The 25,535-nt window shown below is 39.2% G+C and overlaps 4 protein-coding genes across 9 annotated transcripts in view; 1 reads left to right on the forward strand and 3 right to left on the reverse strand.

Moving 5' to 3' along the window:
• The first annotated feature begins 71 nt into the window (after positions 1-71).
• Positions 72-3,184, forward strand: LOC135161267 (large ribosomal subunit protein uL16m). 4 transcript variants are annotated; one of them, XM_064118697.1, is made up of 8 exons: positions 72-188; positions 1,457-1,509; positions 1,580-1,642; positions 1,754-1,825; positions 2,015-2,172; positions 2,290-2,427; positions 2,705-2,815; positions 2,901-3,184. In XM_064118697.1, exons 1-8 carry the CDS (start codon positions 181-183, stop codon positions 3,114-3,116), a joined length of 819 nt encoding a protein of 272 aa, XP_063974767.1. In that variant the 5' UTR covers positions 72-180; the 3' UTR covers positions 3,117-3,184. The 4 variants fall into 4 exon arrangements, with proteins under 4 accessions (XP_063974767.1, XP_063974770.1, XP_063974768.1 ...); XM_064118698.1 differs by having other exon boundaries at positions 93-233; XM_064118700.1 differs by lacking the exon at positions 1,457-1,509 and having other exon boundaries at positions 74-188.
• Positions 3,185-3,307: 123 nt separating this feature from the next.
• Positions 3,308-25,535, reverse strand: part of Dtn (detonator) — a 30,601-nt gene continuing 8,373 nt past the window's right edge. For all 3 annotated transcript variants that reach the window (XM_064118658.1, XM_064118657.1, XM_064118656.1), the window contains 10 exons: positions 13,565-14,603; positions 12,684-12,827; positions 12,235-12,538; positions 10,164-10,307; positions 9,864-10,081; positions 9,166-9,739; positions 8,522-8,975; positions 7,772-8,100; positions 7,383-7,627; positions 3,308-7,158 (listed from right to left, as the gene is read on the reverse strand). In XM_064118658.1, coding sequence (XP_063974728.1) covers positions 6,633-7,158; positions 7,383-7,627; positions 7,772-8,100; positions 8,522-8,975; positions 9,166-9,739; positions 9,864-10,081; positions 10,164-10,307; positions 12,235-12,538; positions 12,684-12,827; positions 13,565-14,603 — 3,977 coding nt within the window. In that variant the 3' untranslated portion in view covers positions 3,308-6,632. The remainder of the gene's footprint in view (positions 7,159-7,382; positions 7,628-7,771; positions 8,101-8,521; positions 8,976-9,165; positions 9,740-9,863; positions 10,082-10,163; positions 10,308-12,234; positions 12,539-12,683; positions 12,828-13,564; positions 14,604-25,535) is intronic.
• LOC135161268 (phospholipase A2-like) lies at positions 14,802-16,490 on the reverse strand. The gene is made up of 4 exons (XM_064118702.1): positions 16,158-16,490; positions 15,748-15,907; positions 15,296-15,448; positions 14,802-15,166 (listed from the first exon to the last, which is right to left on the reverse strand). The coding sequence occupies exons 1-4, from the start codon at positions 16,312-16,314 to the stop codon at positions 15,085-15,087; spliced, it is 552 nt and encodes a 183-aa protein (XP_063974772.1). The 5' UTR covers positions 16,315-16,490; the 3' UTR covers positions 14,802-15,084.
• LOC135161258 (uncharacterized) lies at positions 18,733-23,757 on the reverse strand. The gene is made up of 5 exons (XM_064118680.1): positions 23,364-23,757; positions 22,977-23,225; positions 22,045-22,281; positions 21,549-21,890; positions 18,733-21,345 (listed from the first exon to the last, which is right to left on the reverse strand). The coding sequence occupies exons 1-5, from the start codon at positions 23,535-23,537 to the stop codon at positions 20,908-20,910; spliced, it is 1,440 nt and encodes a 479-aa protein (XP_063974750.1). The 5' UTR covers positions 23,538-23,757; the 3' UTR covers positions 18,733-20,907.

Consider the following 25,535-nt stretch of genomic DNA (forward strand, 5'->3'; position numbering starts at 1 on the left):
GTTCGCTTTTACATGAAGCTAATCCACGCTGTGAATTTTCTTGGTGTGAATGATCATGATACTGTAGTATCGCCTGAGAGTTTACTGTCACTGTTGACTGTAGTGAGGTCAAAAAATAAATGAAAGAAATGAGAGATTGAAAAGAAATAAGTGTGTGTACGTGGCGTGTGAGAAGGGGAAATGTTGAGGTACGCGTGTGCCTTTTCTCTATGAGACCCAAAATGAGCTCAAAGGTGAAATTGATACTTTTATAAACTATTAGGACCAGTTTTTCGTTTAAGATAACCATGGTTAGCTGCCAGCGCTGAGTCCACAACCAAACATCATGTAACCTTAACAAGAGTCCCTCTCATCATTCACCTGAGGGATAATAACATCCAGTACCATTAATTTTAACTAAGGATTACCCATGGTTTAAGGGAATCCAATACTAGTCCTTAATTACTACTCAGTTTTATGAAGAACGCTGGTCCATCGAAATGAACGTGAAAATGTGATGATCGAAACTACATAATATGTCTAATTAGACTTGAGACTAAGACCTTTAAAATTGGAATTTATTCCTCTTGGTTATGATGATGAATATTTTTCCTGTCTTTCTATGTTATTTGTCTACCTATAATAATGAAATTTAATATCAATTATCAATTTATGCTAATTTTTTAAGTTGAATCTGTACCTGTCAGATATCAGGATGAGAAATTCGAGCTTTCACTATTTGTTTTAACCTTTTTTTTCTAAATAACTTGAGGTAGTTAATTATGAGTTCTCACCTTTTACTGAATTGAACACCGAGTGAACGTCCAAAGGTCGATTATATCAAATTGTTTATTCCTCTTTTTTGACTCCGTAAAAATTAAACTTATGGAGAATATTTTCATACTGCAGAAACGTGAATTTGAGAATGCTGGGATACGGCACGACCAGCGTGAAATACTTCGACCGATCGATATTTCGTCAGAATATGCGCAGTCACATAATGTTTACTTCTTTCAATTTTCACCTTTTGTATTCATTTTGTCACTAAATGATTGGGGACTGGAAGACATATAAGAAGCAGATTTATTTATTTTGTATTTTGAACTATACAATAAACAAATTATTTATCATATTTGATAAAAAAAATGATTCATTCGCCTTTGGGTCATATTGACAACAGCGTAAAATGACAATAATAGATTAGTAGAATGACTTGCCTCCGGAAATTGACGCATCTCTGAATTTGTAATCAGTGATTGCTATAATTAACTCTCCATATGATATGTCGTGGTGGAGTCTTGATTTAAATATGAGAAATTTATGAAACTTCCTTGTACACACTTTGTTTATTACAAAAATAAGTTTCTCGGAACTTGTTCTGAACTATATGTCTATATATACATATTTTTTTTTGGGTTATTCAAGGACATTTCTTGTTTATTAATTATGCAATGCTCTTTAATTGCCGGTAAAATAGATCCCTTCCTAATTGTCGGAGACCTAACCTCAACCCAAAACACGAGAAAAACTGTATGTATTCTCATCAGTTACTCTGAAATCTGTATTATGAATTAATAATTATCTTGTACATGATAAACAGCGCCTAATTTTTGGTCAAAAATGATGCTGAGTAAATTTAACCCACTGCGTGCCCTACTGTCAGGTAAGCAGTTCCCAAAATTATGAAATAAATAAATGAAGGAATTTTGGTTAGTTTGGTTTATGCAATTATCATATGATAATGAATTGAATAATAATGCGATGTATTTTCCAGCTGAAAAACTAACGCCAGTGATGACACAATCTTCAGGATTCAAGAATGTACCACCTCCTAAGGAATTCAAAAGTAAATATCCATTTGTATGCAGACATTTTTTTTAATTCTGAAATCATACAATTACAGTTCATTTTCACGCTACTCATTTCCAATCACATATTCAAAATGTTTACGTTTTTTTATTGTAACTAATGTTATCGAATTCTTAAAGGATTGAATAAATCAATCAAATATTTCTATTAATTTATCCACTATTAGATGTTGAGATGCCGGAGAGAGGGCGATTACGACCTATGGAGAAGGTACCTCAGTACCCTGCGAATATAAGGCCATTCAAAATGCAGAAAAGATTGAGGTACATGAGGGGTCCAGAGAACGTTCACAATCAGCTACTTCATAAACAATACGGGATTGTTGTGAGTATTACTTCTTGAAGTAATAATTCTGTATTTGTGAGCAAAACAATATATCTCATAAGTGTGTATAATGATATTAATAATTAATGGTGTTTAATTGTTACGGGATACATTTAGGCAACTAGCGGTGGTAGATTACGATATGAACATTTTGAAATGATTCGTATGTTCTTCCTGAGGCATATGGACCTTGATTCCGGCAAAATATTCGCCATGTGGAGAGTCGATCCACCCTGGCAACCAGTCACCAAGAAGGTTAGTGAAAAGAAGGAAAAACGGAATGCATTAAAATTAACCATATTGTGAATATTTACTTCAGAAGGACTTGATTTATTCATGGATTTTCAAAAAATCTTCCAAGTTGAGGAAATTCTCGTGGAAACAAAAACGTTATCATTCATTTTAAAATTGTGTAAATGGAAAATTTTAATTTTATTGATGAATACACACTTGTAAAAATGTTAGCTCTTATTCTCTATAAAATGAAATTCATATTATCAATTGACTCCTTGAATATAATTTAAAACCCTAGGGTCAAGGACAACGAATGGGAGGTGGAAAAGGACATATTAATCACTATGTTACGCCCATTAAAGTTGGAAGAGTAATAGTGGAAGTCGGAGGACACGTGGAATACTTTGAAGTAAGTAAAAGCTCCCTCCAAAAAGTAAAAACTTCTCGGTTCATGGTTTTTTTTCATGACGGTTCACATGATATACTTTTTTTAGGTGGAAGCCACCCTCAGAAATGTGGCAGCAAGATTACCGTTCAAAGCCGAAGCTGTATCCTACCAGAGTATGCTAGAGAAGCAAGAAAAAGAGGAAATACTGGAGAAAACGAATTGCAATCCTTGGACGTGGAAGTATGTTATACAGAATAATATGGGGGGATGTCACAATTGGATATCGAAGTACGACCTGAAATATTTAGGAAAGTATCTGTAATTTTTTCCATTTTTATTATCCAGTATTGAGTGAATATACTGAATAAAGCTACAATCATTTAACGTGAATCAGTATTTTTACTTACCATTGCAGCACATTTTGTCCTCAATGAAAGATAAACGTGACCCCTACGTATATTTTGAATCTTTACTCCTTCGCGAAGGGAAATGATGAAACAAGTACTAGCAAAATACAATTACAATATTTTGTTTTTTATTCTTTGCTGACGGTTTGGTGGTAACAACAGGTAAATACTACATATTGTACATTCAATAGGCGACAGTCGTTTATCTTATTATTTAGCAGCGTTTACAGAGCATAATAAATGGAGCAGCGACGGTTAACGCATCGTCATTATATTATTGTTTCTTCCTTCAAAAAAAAAAAAAAGAAAATTGTAATTGTCACCGCGACGATTCAACATGTAGTCAGTACTTTGCGCTTCTTGATTGATATTTATACAATTTTATTCATGAAAACATGAGTTTCCGATACTTTTGGGGAATGATTGATTACTGTTTACTGGTTATCCTCAAGTTTGTTAAGTCCGGCGTGAGAATTATTTTTCTTCCATGCCTCTGGTCAATCATTAATTTAAGCGGCACTCAATCTACTCAAACACACGGATAGGATTGACTCAATGTCCTTTTTAATACAATAATTGCGTGGAGAAGTGATAGGCTTCCGAATTATTTAGCCGATGAAATTTTCTGCATAAAAATGTGGGAAAAATCACTCTTTATAAAAATAATTTAAATATCAACGAAATATTAAAATTCAAATTATCCACACAGCCACGTAAGTTTTTCCCCTCTCAGATGTGCGTCTCAATTCTCACAAAAGGACAAAAAACATTGAATTGTAATTCTACCACTTGCTCACCAAATAATACTTTATTCCCACACCTTCTGGTCACAAAAACGAAAAAATGTAGTTTCACTGATGTAAATGAGAAACACTCGTGATGAATATCCTCACACATCTTGATGCCAAGCTACTTCATTCTCCCAATACGTGTCATCGATAATTATCATCAAATCGATTACTGAAAATACCATAGGGACGCGCTCATTCCCAGGAATGTTCAGAGGAAATGGGATAGAAAATACGGAGGCAATTGTGGTCAATAAAATTTACCAATCAATGATAAATTGTCATTCTATATTGGATTAACGATTAGTGCATTGAATATGTTCATTTCATGAGGAAGGTTGCTATTCATCTCCACACTTGTAACGAAACGTTTATTTTCGAATGAGCATGAGAATGATTTATACTACAACGAGGTAGGACAATTATGAATATCCCTAAGCATTAGTTATATGTAGAATGGGGATGGCGTAGATATTTTCCCTAAGAAATTACCTACACAGATGCTCAAGCTATTGTTTGCATGGAAAAAAAATCAACAAATATTGAAATTGCTTTCGATCGTCCCATTATCTTTTTTATTCTCAACTAAACGCATATCTCATAATTGTTTTTCTGTTTATTCATTAAATCTAACGTTAAATTATGGACTAGAATGTGTTGGCAGAAGGAGTGGATTGCCTCTCTACTCTGAATTCATAGAAAAACTGATGATGATACTTGTATGCCAGATATTCAAATGCGCTATTACGTACATTTTTCAACAATCCTCATTCCTCTATGAATAGTCTACACGGCGCAAACTACACATTTAATCTTATTCCGCAATAATGAGTACTTAGAAATATAGACCATCGAAGCCTAGGGAATCTCTCGCGCACTCTGCATTTGATTGGATTTGATAATTCGATGCCACCTCTACTTTTTACAGATTTGTCATGGTACAATTCAACACACTTTGTTTTTTTACTTCATCTGTAATTATTTTATTTCGTTTAATATGATGCGGAAATAATGAGTTATTCTGCGATAAATTGTCCAGTAATAAGTAGAGATGGAATCGATAATAATCCTATTAATCGTGACTCACATTGACTTATCAATAATGTGTGATATAGTGGCTACCTTTTTTCTTGCCACCGGCAGCCTTTAAATGCGATATACAATTTTTCCTTATTCCTGTAGGTTTTTTTTCATTATTTTTAGAACATTTATAACATAGCCAAGCTCTTTTATACGAGGATTTTTTTTTCAAATAAATATTGTTTATGTTCTCAGTCGAGATCGTTTGGAACATTTAATACAGAGTTCCGGGAGCGAGGAAGCGGCAATTTGACGCGCAAATTCTTTTTTTCCTTCAATGATATTCCACATTCTCATGATTTTGTCATCCTTTTTAAATGATTTTTCATAATTTTCATTGCGCGTCGAATGTTTTATATTTCATTATGGATATTTTTGTGGCTCTGTCGATAAATGTCTACACCGATTTGATTTTTTTTAAGGTGATTAGAAATACCCTTGAGTGAGATTGACCAATCAAATTTATCATTAAAATGATAATAAATAGTTTCAATGAATATCATTCGAATTGACGAACAATTTATTAAACTTTATCGGTGAATAAACATTTACAAGTTACTAAATACACCGGGTATTCGTTCGTAGTTCTTGTACTATTCGCGTAACTATAATATATGTACAAAATCTTACAAAGTAAAATTTACAAATGTTTACGACGCGCTGGTCAATTGAATAAATACTTCATTCTTTTTATGTTCATTTTGTTTTTCTCATCATTTTTTTATGAAACGTAACTCGGTGTCCGTCAGACATTTTTTTTCGCTAATTGAAAAATAAATGTGTATTATATTTCTTTTTGTGCATCAGTTTCTTTTTTATGCAGCCGTTGATGAGAGGAAGGAGAGGGAGGTTAATGATAGATATGAGAGAATTCAGGAGGTGATATGACTCGAGGAATACACAGAGTTAATCAGTCGTTTTTTTTAAACTAATCAACATTGACTAATTAATCGTCGTTATGCACTGAGATTTAACGGAAGAACTTTGAGATCTATCGACAAATGCACTGTGAATCGCAGACTAATTACAAGCCACCGAGTCTCTTTAACCCTCCGCTGGTATCATTTTAATTTTCTTATTGTTTTTTTATCAATTACGAATTATGCAATTATTTGAGCGTAGAAAATTTCATCTTTGCCATTTATATTCTAATAATTCATCGCCATTTTTCAAGATCCGAGCGTTTTCAGAGATTTTGTGGGAAACGGAAAACAACATTTACCCCCTTGTCATTTTGTATAAAATGGAGGGAATTTATTATTAACATACCAGTAAAGGGTTAAAGCTGTTAACATACGCATAAATTTAAGTGCTGCTAGGAAGCTGACTAGAATATGTTTAATCGTACATATATGTTTGCTATATGACGACATGTGGGATATGTATGCCATATCCTTCTTCATAAATGAAGAAAGTCCCGTGATGTTTAATTCCCAATTAAATTCATCGTTAATTATTTGGGAAGGAAGATCAAGGAAGAACATTATACTCGATACCCTCTCCACGTATTCGTGATCATATGGGTCTTTCTGAATCCACTAAATCGTAGAGAGAGGCCAATACCTAGGCATTTGATTCCTTCAGATTATCGAAATACTGCATAATCTGATTATAATCCATTCCCAAGTTAAGATCCTCAAGGGGTACTGGTTCCTCGGGCTCCTGGGATGATGACGAACTCGATGATGAGAACATTGGATTACCCACTATTGTCGCTCTCTTGACTTCTCTCGCTGACTTTGTTGCCTCTTTGTTTGGCTTCTCTTCATTATTTCTCAATTCAACGAATTCCTCGTCGTTGTCAACTTCACTCGGCACTTCATCCGTTTTATTACTTTTACTGTGATTCTTACCATGGTGGTGATGGTGATGGTGGTGCTTGACGTGACGATGATTACCTTGATGATGACTACCTGATACTCTGTGGGGATGTTTCTTTGGTGTCTCTGACAGACGTACATTAACTCCTGTGTTTCGGTGCGGTGGCACTGGCGGCTTGTAATCCTCGTTGTTGTTGGGGTTATCTGGGGCTGACGATTGCACTCCGTGTGGTGGAAGAGGAGGGGGAGTATCTTTCATACTATCATTCCTGTAAATACAAATTGTCCACTGTGGTTAATTTTTGTGAAGTAATTCTATATGAATGAAGGAAGAGATGGAGAGGAGTACTTTGAAATATAGTTCAATCTTCGGCAAGTCCTTTGATTTTTAATAGGGGTGGCATTTTTCCCCTCCATTTTCTTTGATATTTATCAAAGCTTTTATAATCTGAATATTCTATTTATGCATGTAAAACCATAAATTAATGTTTACCCATTTCGTGGCGACGCAGGGATAACTTCACCAGCTTTTTCTCCTTGGTTTTTTCCAACTTTATTCCCTGAGAAGCTTCTTGGTTTATCTCTTTTGCAATACGTTGTAGTATCAATCGGAACCGAGGAAGGAGGACGAGTGGACGTTGGCAATTCTATATGATTTGGATTATCAAAACTAGTGCCCAGTTCAATAGCAGTCTCATCCTCATTTTCACCAGCCAGTGGGTTATTCGTAACGCGTACCTGCAGTGGTAAATACGAGTTTCAGACAGTTGTGTACTGTGAAGATGGGTAACCAGTCAAATGTATTCAACCGTCAAAGACAAGCGTGAGGAGAGGGACTGAAGATATTTCGCAACATGTCACAAGTTGGATGATTTGACATACCTGTTGAGGTGCACAGGCAGCACGTTCCAATGTAGCTCTGCCCAGCCATACCCAGTCATGTGCATTGGTGGTGGATTCTCGGGGTCTACGACCCGATGATAACTGTTGGCTTGCTGCTACTGCTCTCGCTCTCACTGCACCTAATACTGGATGACTCTGCATCGGCGAATCCGATGGCTGGGGCTTGAATTTATTCGCATACACCACACAGGATATCACGAATACAACTATTGCGAAACAGAATGCCGCTAAGAGTACGTACATTCCGATTTCCAGCGGTGTCACTGGCTTTTCAGAGTGTTGGTGTATTCCAACTCCACCCACTCCACCTTGAAATTCAATTTTATGCAGAGCCATTCAAGAGGTAAATAACAAACTTGTTGTTAGTTATGTCTTTTGAATTATTGACAATAAAACTAGAACAATAAAATTCCAGTGTCCAGTTATGATTACTTGAGGCCTTTTTATCAAGTTCCATAGTAAATCTGAATGTAGGTAAAAATTACCAAATGAAAGGCTCTTTTTTCTTCCTTTTTTTCTCCCTTTTGAACTATTTTTTCTTTAATAAAATTCTTCAATCATGCTTCGTTCAAAAGGTAGGAAATAAAGTTTATTCTTCCACTTTTAGAAAACCCTCATTTCAGGATAATCCAATTTCTGATAATGTGGTTTATAATTTTTCTCTTTATCGTCTTGCTATGAGGCTAAAAAAAAATCTCTCAAGCTATTGACGGAATCGATGCAACTTACCAATCAAAATGTCATGCAAATCTGGCGCGACCTCGCGTCCTGTTTTTCTCTCTCTATGATGATGGGATGAGCCTTGAATTGCACCCCCACCATCGTTTTGAACGAATTCCGGTCGATGGGGAAGGTCACTCGATGCAAAATCCACTTCAACATTTGCGGTGGCAGTTGCTAGATTCGGAGAGGCTCCGTTTGTCCTTGATGCGCTTTTGGATCTTCGGTTACCTGTCTGTGACATTCTGCAGGCATCCGACAACTGCAGAGTGACACGCAGCAAGTCGCCCCGTCCTTCCCCAACTGCTATGACACGGGGATGATGGGACGCGACCATTGGAGCAAATGCAACAACTTCGGGATCGAGACTCTCGACAACAAGGTGGTAATCGGAGACTGATATCTCACGGAGTGGTGTTTTCGTGCCATCGGAAAACTCTATGTCAATGTCTAAAAGTCCTTCCTGCGAGAAGTTAAGGGTATATATTTCATGAGGTGAAGTTTCTTTTAGTTTAAGACGAAACTAAATAAAAAGGCGACATTTCGACGACTTTCTTTCCGAATTTGTGATGAATATCTTGGTATCTGGGAAAGCGCTGTGACATTTTTCAATAATCTTGTATTTTAAAAATAAAATAAATCGTTAAACTTACTTGATACTGTGCTGTTAGTCTCCTAGTGACAGAAGTTTCCGCAACGTATCCATTTTCAATAGCCGAATCCGGGCTAATGCTCAGTTGTAATCCAGAGACGACTTTAACGGATAAACGGGATATAGACACTCGATCATTGCCTACTCGAATTTCCTTGGCACCGATGACCCTCCCAGTTATCGGTGACAGCACTTGTACCTCAGTGCGCCCTACCCCCCTGCCCTGAACATTCCTATCCTGTAGTAGTGTAGCGATACGTGGATCGGACACTCTGAGTAATCCAACAATGAGATCAGTAACTCTGAGCCATGTACGGCGATTAACAAAATAGGATTCCCGCCCGGAATCGTGTCCCGCTGCTAGGAATCTAGCGTGAACCTCCACAGGGCTCTGCTGGAAGCGGAGCCTACAGGTGGCCTGAAGGGGGCTGCGATCAATCCAATTGACTGAATCCCAGTGGTCTTCAACGCGAAATCTCTCAGTATCAACGTCGTCAACATCTTCATCCTCCTCTTCGTCCATTCCCGTGACACTTCTGCGTTTTATGTCTGAGGATTCTGTGTGATTTAGGGACCTGTAGTGACATCCAATTTAAAATCTTCATTTTTAATTTTCTATTTTTTTTGCATATGACCATTCAACAAAATATAATTCAAGGCCAAAGTTATCATGTCTCAGAAATTAATGTCTTCACACACCTCTTATTCTTCTGAATTGGATAGCCATCGGGCACTTTCCATCCCTTGATCTGGCTCAGTCGTGAATCGGAAACAGTGACTTCCAATGGAAACTCGGGCATCCATACTGTAAATCTCGCTAAACCAGTGTATGTCCCATATTTCACGATTACCGAGGCATTACTCGATCCTCTTATTTCCGATCCATCTACATAAACACTGCTGCACGATGACGAGACCTAAATTTAATTTTTTTCAATAGAGACGGCAATGAGAGTGTTTTCCATTAAATCGTTATTATTGATAGAAATTGTGGCTTACTTTCAGGACACTCTCATCTTCAGAGTGACAGGATGACTGGAGTGTGACATCAGCGACAGTGCCAGCCTGACTGACAATGAAAACTTTCATCGCTTGAGATACTTGCCGACCCGTAAGTACAGCAGTATTCATAACTTCCCAGTTCTAAAACAAAAGGGGTAAAGAAGAAAATTTTACGTATGCAGAGAAGTGACAAATGTGGTAAATGTGAAGGTTTAAACTATGTAACTCGATGGTAAATGTCGGAGAGATACGAGAAATAAGTTGATGAAGGTGTGGGCTTCAAAGTTCCTGCAAATTCTTCACAATTAGATTTTTCCGTTCTTTAATATCGTGGCATGATCTCAACCACTTTGATGGAGTAATTGTTCTTCAGGAATACTCCATGGATAAATATAACTGTGATTTTTGTAATGAAAAAAGTTTGAGCTAATTTTAATCAATTTTTTATTATTTCAGTTACCTCAGCAACGAGAGCTGATTGCTATTAGCTGTAGAATGCCTTAATGAGTTTCATTCTATACATGAAAAGATACAAAAGGTTATTATATAGTCGAGTGAGATGTGTGAGCGAATTAATGAGCACATTGATTATCAAACAATTGCAATATTACCGCAAATGCTCATTCATCTAAAACTAATTCTGAAAAGTAGGGTAAGAGTTGAAGAGAAAAGTAAAGCAGAAATAAACATCAACGACAACAATTCTCCTAATGACAATGAAGCAGCAAAAAGACATCGAGGTGTCTTTCGTGCATTAAAAATAGTGAAGGTCTGTTGGAGAATGCACTGCTTACTCCCAGGGATAGAATGACAAAGAAACCTGGTCTTTTCCTCGTAGAATAACAAAGAAAAACTGGAGGAAAAAGCCGTCTGAGAGATGGGCCACCTGGAAGTGCTCAATGATACTAATGAACAATTCTCTCATGCGGAAGTACTGCAGAGGATCATCTTACAAAAAAAAATGTTTCTCTGCCACTGCCCGCCAGTTGTTTTCGTGATTGTCCTTATTCTCGGGAGCAACGTATAGCCATGAAGTATTCAAACAGTACCACATGATAATCCGATTTGGGGAGTTGGGGCTCATGTTTATTCAAACAAAGTGGAGAGCCACTGGGAGTTTCATTTCACAGCTATTGAAACGTTTGAAAAGCAATGCATTGACAGTTTTTTTTCGATTCTTTCGGCACTTTTATTCCTTTCTTTTTCATTCTTCAGCATTTTGATTTTGGATATTTTTTTCCTTTGATGTGTGTACGGTAAAACACGTAGACCCAGGTGTCGATTATGATACATGAATCGAATCCCCAGTGATTTGAAATGCAATTTTTAATTGTCATACCCATAACTCGGTGAAACGCAGTCTACTACTGTTCCAAGTATGGGTTGTGTTGTAGATATTGCAGAAAAGAGAGAGAGAGTAGGTTTTTGCTCAGGACTCTTGAAAAACTGCATTTGGAGTGGGGTAACTCTAAATAAGCTCGTAGCAATTTGATCAATTATGGTGATAATGTAATTCCTGGTGATGCAGGCTATTCAACTATCCACTCGCATTCCAACTGCATTAATTTTGTTGATGATGATGCATTTAGGAATGGATTAAACACAACTGAATCTTCATGTGGTTGTTGGTGAGTAAAAAAATTGATTATGCCAAAGGGCGGTGAATATTAATGAGACGGGGTAATGAACGGGTGATTTGGAGTGAGAGTAATTGGGAACTGTTTCAGCCGCTCGTTCATGTGAATTCGGAATTCGATATTAGGTAAATGTCCGCGTGGAAGTTAACGAGAGTTGATGCACTTTTGTAAGTTTAACAGGTGATGAATTTCATAATTTGTGGGGGATAATGGAGAGCGGAATGATTGGAATTTCATGGCTTGAAATTTCCGATGACGATAAAGGATGTTGGGGGGTGCATTGGCTGGTGGACAATGGTGAATAAGTTCCACATAATTAGCGGCATACCTCCATTATTGAAAATTGAAATTAATTTTATCCCTGAGATTTGTTTTTTCGTGCGGAATAATTCATTGGGAAATGAGTAAAATGGCATTAAAAAATAGTGTACCTTGGAAATAGGTAGAACTGCCTGAATATCATCCTTTTGAATTTCCAAGCGTGCTTGCAGCTTTCTCTTTTCAACGTGATGATGATGATGATGGTGATGATGATGATGTTGTTGTTGTTGCTGTTGGCGTTGAAACTGCACTGTTTCAGAGGATTGTCCCACTCTAGTCTGCATCGAAACATCATCCTCATCCCCTTCTAATGTGTATCGCACACTCCACATGATTCTACCGCCGTCCCAGCTGCTGCTTCCGGCACCTTCCTCACTCGCCTCGAGGAGCATAGTCATAATCTCCTCTGCAGTACTACGGAGTAAGAATTCAATTGAAAGGCCTCACGACAAGCACTTCGAAATTTTTGGAGACTTAATCTTCTTCACTACGTATATGCGGTAGAAATCTTTGGCCAAACAAGAAAAGGGGAAAACGGAGAAAGGGAAAAAAGACTTACGTATTTGATGGCTGGGGTGCATTCTCCTTTCTTCTTACTGTGAATGTAGCAGCTGTATTCTTGGCATTAATGTCTGATGTAAGAATCCAGTTTGGGTTGCTTGATGTCGCCTCTAAAATTCTTACGCCCGACTTGACACGGGCTCTGGAATTAAATCCCGGGAAACAATTAAGGAGCGAAAAACCTGGTGGGCGTAGACTCTGAGATGACATCTCCTTTCGAGATAACTTTATTTTTATAGAAATGGCCTTGTCATGAGTTTTACCGAGTAGAATACATCAATTAAAAATGGAATTATATTATTATCGGAGTTTGTGGAGCTTTAAATCAACCCATTCACCTCGAATGTCATAATAAAATATTCACCGATGTAACTCAGAAGAAAGCAAAATAGCCTTTATTCCCAAAGCTGTATGATAATGTGATTCAATTAGTCATTTCAACCCAGAATCAGCTCAGAGTTCACTTAAAATCGGTGAACAAACTGGAACATTCTGAAAGTACGGCAGTTGTTATGGAGCGAGCGATCAATACTCTTCATGTGGAATATTTCAAACGATAACAGGATCAGAAATTCGGAGAATGTCCGAATTTAGTTACCATTTCACCGATTATTACTTTTATTATTTAACTGAAATATTCACATTGTGACCTACTTTCATCGGATCGAGCGAGATGATAAAAATGAACAGTGAGGAATGTTAAATTTAAATACGAAAAGAAGAAGTCCGAAAAGAAGAAGAAAATTTGATTTGTTTTCCTATTTTTCATTAGTTTTTCATTAGCCCTATCGAAAAAAAATCCTATTCATGCATAAGTTTTTAAAAAGAGAATCTATTAAAGAAAACGATAGAAATTGTCGAATGGTGAATCGTACTCACCTAATAACAACGGCGATGACAGGTGTCCCCAGTGTGACCTCTTTTTGGTCACCGATAGATGTCGTCGACTCTTGGGGAATCTGGGGATGGAGAAAGGCAGGCACATGAAGTCTTGATCTCGGGTAAAGAGGCCCATGTGGTACCAGCAGTGTTAGTGCCTCGTCAGCCTTCAGTTCCTTGTAATCTGTGCGATTGGGAACTAGTGGAACTTTACCGAGAGGTGTAACAGGCTGAATCTGTACCCGGGGACGACAGCCTCCAGACGATGTGTCAATAGGCACCTGAGTCCTGGAGGTACCACCCAACGTATCAGAGCCCTCGTCAGCAACGGCGATTGTCCTCGGTTCGAGAACTGAATACGCCACTTGAAGGAGTCTGGGTGGTGTTTTAGTGATTTTCACCCGGCCTGAGGCGTCTGGTGCTGGCAGAGGTGGCCACCAATCAGCTGGAATCGTTATTTGCGCCAAACAGACACCGTCCTCACCGTCTGGACTACATGCAGCCGACAACGGAGGCTTGCCCGGCAGATTTGCATGCAGCAACACGCAAATCCGCTGATGACGTGCCAGTAGGACTTGACGTCTACCACCTGCTTCGCTTCCAGCGTGAAACAGCACTCGGAGAATTGGAGAATCACGGGCTACACTTGTGCCAACTAGATGCGCTGACATATCCAGGTGACGAGTACCAAGCTCCTGAGCGTCCATCAGTGCTGCATTTGATGAGGTAACATTTCTCTTGACTTCGGGTCCTGGTAGTGCCTCGAGGGGATCAGGAACAATGTAACGCGCTGGAACTGTTTGCTTTGTACTGAAGGGACCGTAGGTAGCACGAACTGAGGCTGGCTCGCTCGTCTGAAATACTGTAAATTTGTCCACTGACAAGATTGACTCTGCTGATGATGGCGGACTGGATATGCCACTTGCTGGGATTGAACCGATTGCCGTGTCTAGACGTGACGGATAGTACTGGCGTGGTGTGTGCTTCAAGAAGAAACCACCGTCTTTATTTTCAAAGTGCACCTCCACTGATGACACCCCTGGATAATTGAAAAATTTCGCGTTAAAAAGATTTTCGTCGAAGGAATTAGTACTGAGAAAATGAGATAATGTCTGGTCGAGAACAACAACAATGTTTAAGTATTTTTATGGTAACAGGAAATTGATTAATTGACAGATATATAAATTTTGAATCATACAGAAAAACCTAGCAATTTGCTAAAAATATTATTTATTTCTTTCCTATACAGCATTTGCTTTGAGTGGTAGATTGAACGTTTATTCATTAAGAAAATGAAGGAAAAGTAGAAACTCCACGATTCATTTCCGGGCAATCAAGCCACTCTGGAGTCCCATTAAATGGAGTGGGACGTCGTTGAATGAAAATTGAAGTAAACGCCAGAAATTGAGGAGTAAGAGCATGAAGAGAACGTGTTAAAGGATCTCTCTCCCCCATGCCTCTTTTCTCAGCAAGAGGACCGGCTTTTGGTTGAGGTGCACTTGATTCCGGGCCGACGGTCATCAGTACGGAGGCACGTCGAACCACTGGTATATTTTCGGCTGGCTTTCGTCCAGATTGTATTCCACGCAGCGTCTCAGATACCTGTCGGTAGAGCTCTCTCGGATTTCACAAAAATTCACCAATAAAATTTACCGGCAAATTATTTTCTCCGGTCCATCAGCATCGATTGAAATGCCACAATGGAGAATTGAAAATAAAAAATAAACTCACGTAGAATAACGCTTGCAAGAGATGATCGGATAATCCTTCCGGAAACACTGAGTGTTCAGGAGACTAAAGTAGAATGTACCTATATGCGGTGCAATCTTGTCGTCTGAATGGTGAAGGCAGTCATAAAATTTTTCATCGCAGGAGCACTCGACCCTGAGGGTTTTTTAAATAAAAAATTGAGTCGTAAAGGAGGACTGATGAGTACTCATGCATCGATAAACATGTCATGTCCAAATCACACGGATTTTGTGGGGAATAACTGTGTTCTTCAAATTTTCAGATGCAGGTGGATAATGAAAAATGGAAAACTTGACGCTGAAAGAGATTTTTCAAAATAGTGGCCCTAAAAAAACCGATATTCAGCGTTTACTTTAACAGCTAAATTGAAAACTACTCTTAACAACCACTTGGGCCCTTACAGTACCAAAGATTTATTTTTTCTCTGTATAGACCTGGTATAGAACGCGGAATTCGTTATGTTGTGCCCAGTTTCCATAGCTCCGATTACATCATCGCATTGATCGTGATCGCGGCAGCATCTATCAGTAGCAGAAAAATGTCCAAGATCCTCGGAGTTTTCCGCAATGTTTCCGCTTCCACACCACTTTGTACCTTGTAATGAACACAGAAGAGAAATATATGTAGATGTAACAGGGAACTAGCATTGCAACCAGTCTACCGTAACGAGGGTAATTCACTGCCGCAACTTCCCTCTGGAAAAGCGGTGTCAGAGAAGAAAAGAATCAATGTGACTGGTTGCGGCGTCAGCTAAAGAGCCAGCGATGAAGTCCCTCCACAATCGGTTTCTTTTCACTATTCATTCGCTCTTTTTTACACGGAATTCCCCTCATTTTCTTCTCACCTGGATAGATTAGATTCAATTGCTCCTTCCGTGTTCCCTTGATATCGTTAAGCCCATCCTGGGGATGTGGATAGACGATGTCAATGGACCAAGAAGCTGATGGTTTCACATTAAAGACACTAAATAAAATGATGGAACTGATAAATTGTCTCATCATTGGTCTTCAATTGTTATTCGATTTTTTATGGCTTCAAGAACGATTTTTCAAGAGTGACTGACACTATTGCGACGATTTCCTTCTCCTTTATACGCAAAGATTTACATGTTTTTAATCTTTTCTGCGCAGGTTGCAAGCCCAGCGAAGGACAAAAAATCCAGAGCGATTAAAAAATCGTTCCCTCTTATCAGCGCGGTGGCGTGCAGTGCAGCCTCGAACGTGACGAGAGTTTCCAATGTCTCCATTATCTTTTTCCGTTCTTGGTTAAAGAAAAAAAACATTTTTAAATTTAACTTAAATGCCAACAGTACAGAATTGCCTGTGTTCTCCAAGTCTATCTCATATTCCCGTTTTAGATGCTAATGGTATACATGAACGTCCGGAGGTATTCGGGTGGGTCGTTGCATAATCTTGGAAAACGATGCAATGTTGCACTGGTGAAGGTCTCCGCTGTGATGGGGGTCGATGAACCGTGACATGACGTTCGTTATTGGTGAGTTGATGTAGAGCTTTCAAAATATTCGGCGCTAGATAGTGACTCCAACAATAGGGATTAATTAATTAACTGGAGAATGGAAATTATAATACTCATCACAGGCAATAGGACAAAATTATCACGTAATTTTGCTCACAAAGTTAAATTTTACATAAAATTCTCCACTCAATGTGCCTGAAAAATAAATTCTCGAATTTTCATTAAAGTTAAAAATAAACGATGTCTGCTCGGATTATCATACAATGTTTAGTTGCAGTAATACCAAGTTTGTAGACACAAATGTCCACGTAGTAGTGCCAGCTGAGATGAATAGTCCCGTCGGCTTTCGTGAATGACACACATGTCTCAAACGCGGGATGACGCATGTAGGTGATATAATACGTCTCGTTAGGTGTGGGAAATGCCGGAAGCCATTAGCCATTGTCCTTATAATCTGAGGGAGCCTGATTTTGGTGGGTTTGTGCTGTGACGTCGAAGGTCTCGGGAAATAGGGTACAACGAGGCCACACTAACGTCTGATCACCAAATTAGAGTGAATATTCAAGAACAGCAGGTAGAGGGGGAGGAATTTAGTTCGAGGGGTGTTGGAGAGGCTCAAGCAAATTTGCATTTAGTCAAGGTATATAATCTTGGAACAAAGTTTCCTGTCAAGTTTCTTGGCCGTTTGGAGGAAGAGAGAAAAAAAATGCACGTTGTGCTCTAGAAAATTTGAGATCACTCTAAAGTTATTCGGATAAGGGGGTGCAATGATGAGAATAAATTTGGGGAAAGGGGTTCTGCAAATTCGAATTTGGTTGTATGAATTTTCAAGAGTATATAAAATGAATTTACCGAAAAAAAAACACCCCGAAGACTCACAAGCCTGAAGGCTGAAGTACAAGTTGATGGACTAGATTAAATGTCTGAATTTTCCATCAATCAAGAATAGTTGCAAAATAAGATAAACCCCTCGGCAATTGGTATTCCTCTGATGGAGTGTGAGGGGCTTTGAGAGCATTTCAATGCTTTCACGAGGTAATCATGACCGGTTCACCATTCTCAGAACTGAGGTCTCCTTATTTATCCGAGTGAGACCCTGAGACTCCCTGGGGATGTCCTAGTGTTTCATGAAAATCGCTAGGGAGTGCCTTCCAGCTGTGCACGTACACCGGACAATCGCGTTTTATCCGATAAATTCACTGGCTCAAGGCGACGAAACTTCTCGGACAGTTTGGAGGGTACATGGATCAATTATCACATCTCCCATCGGCCTGTTTGTTGATGAACTGGTTGAACTAGCAATCTACAGTCCTAATTAAATGAAAATACGAGGAGTTTGATAATGAAAATTATCGCCAGACAAATTCATGCGTCAATTCACTGGTGAAAATATTCATAAAAAACAATAACTATTCACCCCTGCAGAACATTTCCGGTACATCCTCTTGGGAAGAATCATCGTGATTTCCATCAAGGGCAGCGACTCAAGGAAAATGTAATTTTCCTGTCTGTCCCAGACGACATCCCGGGATTATCTCCTCTTTAAAGATTGAAAACTCGGTACAGAAGGATTTTTATCTCTTCCTCCAGACGCTGGAACTACTCACAGTTCAAACTAAATTGAAGTTTCGCTCCTTTCAGGGATTCAGTTGAAATGATAAATCAAGTCTCGTCGAAGGCGTTCTAATTTTTCTATGAGAAAATGGTACTTGAGAAAGTTGAGGTAATTCCGCGAAAAAAAAAAAACAAATCTCTTTTTTTCTGATTTTTCTTGGTTCATCTCCTCCCCCTCCCTCGACCATCAGGAAGTTTTATCTATTTACTTCTCTCCAAACCCCCCGATGAAATTGCACGACTGAGCCTCCTCTTCACCCCGTCCCACCTCAATTCAACCTCGTGCGCAGATTCGAATCTCCGTATAACGACAGAAAAAAAGTATTAAATTACTTTTTCTAACGAGTTTTCCTCCCACAATTTTTTCCTCTCGTCCTTTCTCCGGGCTAGACCATCATTTTACTCACCTACTTCTCCTCCTTCCCCTCCTCGTTTTATCCAGTTTCCTCATTCAGTATGGCCCGAAGAATAATGATTTAAATGAAAAAAAAAGCTCATCGGCCAACGCCACCGTCCAATACTACAAGCTATCTCGATTGCAAGTATGAGTGGACCATATTTTTTTGCAATGCCGACTCAGCCTAAAAAACCGTATCATTACCCACTAGGCATTCCAACAATCTCTGGAATCTACATGTGGTACAGGCATTTTCATTGCACGTCAGGTACCGAAGAGTAAATAAAAGCGAAAAACAAACGGAATAAACATGGAATGAGAATTTATTACGAAATTTAGAAGCACTGGGGGGAGTAAATTATAGTGTTGCATCAACTGTCTGGAAGAGAAATCCCAAATGGTGGAATCTAAAATTCCGGAAAATAGGAATTCCCGAGAGGCAGGTGAAAGTCCCTGAACAAATTACTGTAAATAGTGGGATAGAAATATTTGCTATTGTTATTTATTTTTAACAAAGCAAAAATTCAATTTTTTAGAAATTTGGTCGTGAATGACGTCACTTCGATGGAAAAACTGATAAATAAAATCTAATCTTAAATTTTCACACGGAGTTTGAAAGTTTGACCGTATTTCACTGAATACGATCAAAACAGTATTCAGTAAAAATTATGGAACAGTTACCCATTTTTTTACTGAACGTTCCATACGTTGTCAACTATTTCCTGAAAGTTCCCTAAAAAAGTGCGTTCCTGTTCCGTAATTTTTACCGAATACTGAATTTACTGTCCGATTATGGAACTGTCACGTAATTTTTAAAGAATTTTTCTCTTCGTGTAATTATTCAGAAATTTCTCATGATTTATCACTAAATAATTGTTTTTAGTAGTCATTCAAGTAATGTAGGGAAATAGCATGTTCATCCCCTCTCTCTCTCTCCAGGTACATCACTCCAGTAACGCACAATGAGCTTTCCAGTGTCGTTTATTTATAGAAACTGACATAGTCGTAGAAAGCGCGTTGGCATTCACCCTATTTCTACCGGCGGCGCAGTGTGTAGGTCGCACTCGCCATTACGTCAGTCAAATAGGTGAGAATGGGGTAAAAACAGGGGAATTCGGAAAAAACCAATGATACAATTGGCAAATAAGAAGGACTTGAGCCAGAGGAAAAGGAAGAATGTGGATTGGCTTCGAGCAACGAAAAAAGGATTTAAAAGACTTCTGGGAAAAGTTGAGGCGGGAATTGTATGGAACAGGGACTGAGAATCCATTGGACTATCGATTTATAGGAAGGGAGAGGGGCAATGAAGGGCGATTCCGTCGAGTTTCTTTTCAATCTCTTTTCTACTCTTTGTGTGTCGTATGCACTATAGACTGAAGGAGGGGGCGAGCCGCGAGAGCGCCGTTCGATTTATTGGCGCAGGCGGAGAGAAGATCGCTAAGAGGCAACGGAAAAGGTCGAATGGGACTGAAGATGCCACTGAGGGAAGAATTAACTCAATGAGAAAAAGGGGTGAATGAGAATAATTTTTTTTTGTCTATTCGATTGACATTATTGCCGGAGAGGCCATTTTGTTAGACCGATGAGGTGTACATTATTATAAATTCTAAATCCTCTCTTCATATCCCTCTTTGCCCTTATGCCCTCGGCTCGGAAACAATTATATCGATTGTCCGGTTCAGGGGAAAATACAGTCGCACGAGGCGTCGAGCTGACGCGACTTTTATTCACGTTTTTCCGTCGTCACCGGTTTTCGATTTTCTGTTATTGTGTGAAGAATAAGTGAACGGTACGAGGTTCAATATCTCATGACAATTTCACTACCCGACGATTTTGCCAGGAATATTATTGCCTCGTAAAAGTAACATAAACATTCTCAGGAAATCGTGCCAGCAGAGTTGTTTTCCTCTCAGGAGTTTTTCGCTCATAATTTATTAATTGGAGGGACGGTAATGCGTACCGCACGGAGGCATGATTTTATGCTCCATTTGTTCATATTATAAAATGATTTTCGAAGATTTATGATTTACTATCATATTTATTTTTATGCCAATGGAGCGGATTATAAGGCGCTCATTCAACGTTTATAGTGATGAATTATCAGTGATTATTGATCGCATTCGCAATCGTCGCAATTTTCACTACTGTCGTACTCATCAAACAATTTCGGGCACATAAAATGCCTCAAATTACGCGGTCCAATCCATCCTTGTTGTCGCCTCGAGCAGTCCATCAGCCAAACTTGAATGGCAGTGACACGTTCAACGCTGACGATAGCACCGATCCCCGGTACATTGTAATCGATATGCATTGGGGAATATTTCTCCTCAATTCTCTGAGTAAATGTCCGGACGAAGTTTTCATCCTGTTCCGATGATTTCCCGGAACACGCGCACTTTTTTCCCGCTTCCATACACTCACAGATTCCTTCAATGTTCTCGGGAATTAAATTACTTTTCAACTTCTCTAGTGTTTGCAGGTCTTCGTTTATTGAGGATCCGTTTACTCCGATTATCAGAGCTTTTGTGACTCGTCTCTCCTCGATCTAGCAGTAAAAATGTTCTAATATAATTTTTTTGTCACTCGTTTCAAGTAGAGGAGAAGGAGTGAATCGAGAGCTAATCGCTAACCGATAAACATCAAGTGAAAACAATTTAGCTTTGCTCGTATATCGATACCGATTTTATCCACAAATTCCTAGCCCGTTCACTGGAATCCCTTTAACATTAAAGAGTAGTTACTTCTAACCTCGTGTGAATATTCCCCGTAAAATTCTCCTCCATAATCATCCTCCGATAAATATACCGCGACTTCACCGCCAGACCCTTCCTGAAGACTGCTTTTATCCGGGGAATGTACCGAGCTATTGTAATCGCTAAGAGGAAGACGTTGAGTATCCTCTTGAAGCTTTACAACGTCGTCATCCAGAATGCTCCTGTCATCATTTCCCAACACTTCCGTCGACATCTCGTCAGTTTCCCCAGCCGAGTGAGCACAATTCTCAAGACCTCTATCATCACCCAACGTCTTTATGCTTGCCCAGCCGTGGGTCACTTTGCTGTGCCCACCTGCCTCCGAGCAACTTTCATCCTATAAAATCGTGATGAGGGAAGAAAGGTGGAGGAGAGAAAGAGAGAGAGAGAGAAAAAGAGAAAAGGAGTGAGAAGAAGAACTGAAACTCCCAGAGCGATTACAAAATCCATATACTCGCGGAGGTGCAATTTTTCGACCTCTTTGTTGATACCTGACACGTGTAAATTGATCCTGAATCTCGAGAGAGGATATCTCCGGATGAGGGCGAATCGGTCGTTCCCTCAACACTGCCTATTTCAGATGTCTCCGCCGGGGTTTGACCGGTGCCATCGAGGTTGGCCAGGTATCCGTAGAGATTCACTAGGATTTGATGTGGTATCATAGCAGAACCGCCGACTGGTTCGCACGTCAGCAACTCGCAAATATGAATCATCGTGTCAACGAGATTCTAGAGGGATTTCAGGGAGAATTTTAAGAGATTCCAGGTAGGAATTACCAAGCCTGAGTAAGTCTTGGTTTACCAGACTCTGGTTGGCCTAACTTCAGCCAGGCTGGGTACGGTCGTTGTATCAAACAGTCGTTTGCAAATCATTAGTTATGATAATTAAGACCACGGGCATAGTTATGGTAATTAGGGTCATGTGCAAGCAAAATATATTTTTTAAACACTTAACCTGATGATAATAGAAGTTATACTCCAGTGTAATACCAGGATAGGACCAGGCTCGGTTGCCAGGCCTCTGCCAAGCTTCACTAGGTTTGGTCCAGGGCTGGACCAGGCCTGGACCGGGCCTTAACTTCTAACTGGGATAAATCCTTATTTCATCGAGAATCGGCAATTTTAATTGAACATATCGACTAGAAATGTCGATAATTTTCTTAAAATAGTCTACACAGAGAGAAAAATCCTTTAAAAATTACATGCCTTTTGTGTAATCTGTCAGTCAAAAGAGTAATCAGTAAAAATTACGGAACAGTTACGCATTTTTTCACTGAACGTTCCATACGTTTTGTACTTTTTCCTGAAAGTTGACTGAAAAACTGCGTAACTGGTTCATCATTTTTACGGAATATTGTTTTGACCGGCAGATTGCGGAAGAGGGACGTAATTTTTAAAGAGTTTTTCTCCCCGTATAATCTTACATTGCCCAAAAGCCCACAGGCAACCGCCAAAAATCGGTACAGATCAATCTCATTGTGCAAAAGATGACCAATCTTGAGAATTCGATAAAGGAGTAAGTCGGTGAGAGCCATCGCTTGCCACCGTTGAAAAAGGGCCTTCAAGGCTATACAGCTGCCGTAGGACGGCCGGCCAAATTGATTGAACAGGATCCTCAGGTAGCTTGGAGTGAGACCCGTTGGATGGGTGAAAGGCGGATGGTCGAAGCGTTCCTTCATAACCAGAAAGAAAGAGACGAAAACAAACTGAGATTGGGATATAAACGAAAATTACCATAATTTCCTTTGCAAAAAGACCAATCCGTCAGCATTGTGAAAATAAAATTTTGGAATTGTGTTAGTGGTTTTTACCTTCACTGGAGGCACCTCGTCATTGGCCAGTGCACGAAAGTAAGCTGCGGTCCAGGTTAAGAGATCGTAGGGCTGAGTACGAATGGCCGATTTAACGTATAATTTTAGAATATCAGGGAATGTTATGGGAATGTTTATCTGCTCGGCACTATACAATTCCTCGGCAGAGTTCATTTTCCACGTTAGTTTTTAATTGACGGATCAAGGAAGGAAGGATGTGATGGCACCTGAGGCGTGTGAAACAAAAAAAGAAGAAATGGTCGTTGTGTTTTTTTTTTCTTTCACTTTCTTTAAATTATATATATCGACTGGGAAAACATTGGCTCAAAAACTACTATAATTCGACGTAATATTATTGTTAACAGCGAAATACTTGTCTCATTCATCGAGAAGAATTTCCAATAGACCAGCTCGGCTTGGGACCAGCTCGGCAAGATGTTGGGGAAACATATCGTGAGGATGGCTTCACTCGTAATTTTGCATGCGTAATGTGAACATTGATGCATGGTAATTTGCATTCAACGTACTCTGATAAAGGGCATGGAGAGAGGAAACCCGTCAAACCCGAGCCCTCGGCATCTACGAGTTGGCAGACATTCCACACAAAAGCTCCATCGATCTTCTGAAGTTGGTACGTGGGCAATATGAATGCGCGGGCGTGAAACTCGAACGTTTTCCACAATGGTGTGTCTTTTCACTGTGTTTTACCCATTCATTAAATTGATTGTATTAAGGAGATCAATTCCTCAAATTAAAATCTGAATTCTATTGCAGTAACAATAGCAATAAATTTACCGAGTGGTACGCAAATAAAAGAATGAAATTCCCTGTTTGAGAATTTGAAAATCTTCAGGAGTCGGATGATGCACCTGTTCACGGAATTCCTGTGATTTTCATGGAAAAAAAGTTACTTCAGTCGGGATATTTTGTGGGTGGAGCGTAAACATTTTGCCCCAGATTGAATTTCCCTTTGTGGAAATACATAGGGACACATGTACATTGATGGATACGTGCAACCTCACACATCAGTGAATGTTGCAGGGTAAAAAGGTCATCATGTGTATTCGAATATTTACATTCAGCACGTCACACGTAACTCGATTGGTCTCCATCCAAATGATAGATACAGCGGCCAGATCATTTTCAATTTCATGATGAAATTCCTACTTTTTCCATGTATTTGGAATATTTCCTTTTGGGTGATATCGAGATGTAGGCGGAATGAAATTTTAGATAAATGTGAGACCTACATGAGGCGAACCGAAGAACGAATGTTAATTTTATTATAAAAATTACCCTCCCAAGTCTAATTATTCCAACAAAACCTGACCTAAAAAGTGATTGATTGTCATTTCGTCCCACGTTTCGCCCTCTCGAGGTCTAGTTTGTATCCAAAATTTCTTTCTGCGTAGAACTTCATTATTTGGACTTTCATTCACTTTCTCTTTGTACCCACTTTCGGCTTTTTACGATTTCTTTTCAACGCATCCCTCAACCCCCTGTACCGCATTCGCCGAATGACGAGGGAGAAACCTACCCAGGTACAGTTGTCTCTTTGATATTGCCATGTCGCGTTTAGTCTCACACATAAATGCAACAGCCAGTGTTTGAAGGAGTCTGAGGCGATGACCAAGAGCCACTCACAATCCGCGACAAGGAGGTGCTCCGAGAGTTGCGGGAAGAGCAAATGCCGTTGGTCGGCGCGCTACTCCACAAACGCTTCAAAAGTGCGCACGTGGTGGGAAATAAAAGCGTCGAGAAAATGTGGACAACAAAACTGAAGAATACCATGCTGAAGGGTTACACAGGGGTTGAACTGAAAAGACTATAGAATATTAAACATGGTGTGTAGTGGCGGGGGTGTGAGAGAGACTGGGAAATGGCCAACTGCGCCGGCTAGACTAGTGTGACATCGTTTTTTTTTTCATTTTATGGTACAGAATTTCCACATGTAAATTCCAAAGTCATGATTGCAGAAATATTCCTTCAGTAACGCAAATGCTGAATCCTTGGCATCACTCAACAAGTGGCAATAATAATTATTACACAGAAAAAAAAATTAGCGAAAAATTACTGTACCGGGTAAGTAATAGATTCGAGCTACAATACCAAAATGTGTTTTATTGACACATAAAAACTCCTATCAATACCGTTAATTTGGGAATTAATGAT

This window comes from Diachasmimorpha longicaudata, chromosome 4, assembly GCF_034640455.1.
Source record: "Diachasmimorpha longicaudata isolate KC_UGA_2023 chromosome 4, iyDiaLong2, whole genome shotgun sequence".
Classification (NCBI taxonomy): domain Eukaryota; kingdom Metazoa; phylum Arthropoda; class Insecta; order Hymenoptera; family Braconidae; genus Diachasmimorpha; species Diachasmimorpha longicaudata.

Coding starts and splice junctions, on each gene's coding strand:
- LOC135161267 (XM_064118697.1), top strand. Junction 1,826..2,014: donor ACCTCCTAAGGAATTCAAAA/GTAAATATCCAT, acceptor ATCCACTATTAG/ATGTTGAGATGCCGGAGAGA. Junction 2,428..2,704: donor GGCAACCAGTCACCAAGAAG/GTTAGTGAAAAG, acceptor TTAAAACCCTAG/GGTCAAGGACAACGAATGGG.
- LOC135161268 (XM_064118702.1), bottom strand. CDS start 16,314: ATGATGAGACAATTTATCAGTTCCATCATTTTATTTAGTGTCTTTAAT. Junction 15,908..16,157: donor ATTGAATCTAATCTATCCAG/GTGAGAAGAAAA, acceptor GTTCATTACAAG/GTACAAAGTGGTGTGGAAGC. Junction 15,167..15,295: donor TCTTGCAAGCGTTATTCTAC/GTGAGTTTATTT, acceptor CTCTACCGACAG/GTATCTGAGACGCTGCGTGG.
- LOC135161258 (XM_064118680.1), bottom strand. CDS start 23,537: ATGAACTCTGCCGAGGAATTGTATAGTGCCGAGCAGATAAACATTCCC. Junction 23,226..23,363: donor ACGAGGTGCCTCCAGTGAAG/GTAAAAACCACT, acceptor CTGGTTATGAAG/GAACGCTTCGACCATCCGCC. Junction 22,282..22,976: donor CCTGTGGGCTTTTGGGCAAT/GTAAGATTATAC, acceptor AAATCCCTCTAG/AATCTCGTTGACACGATGAT.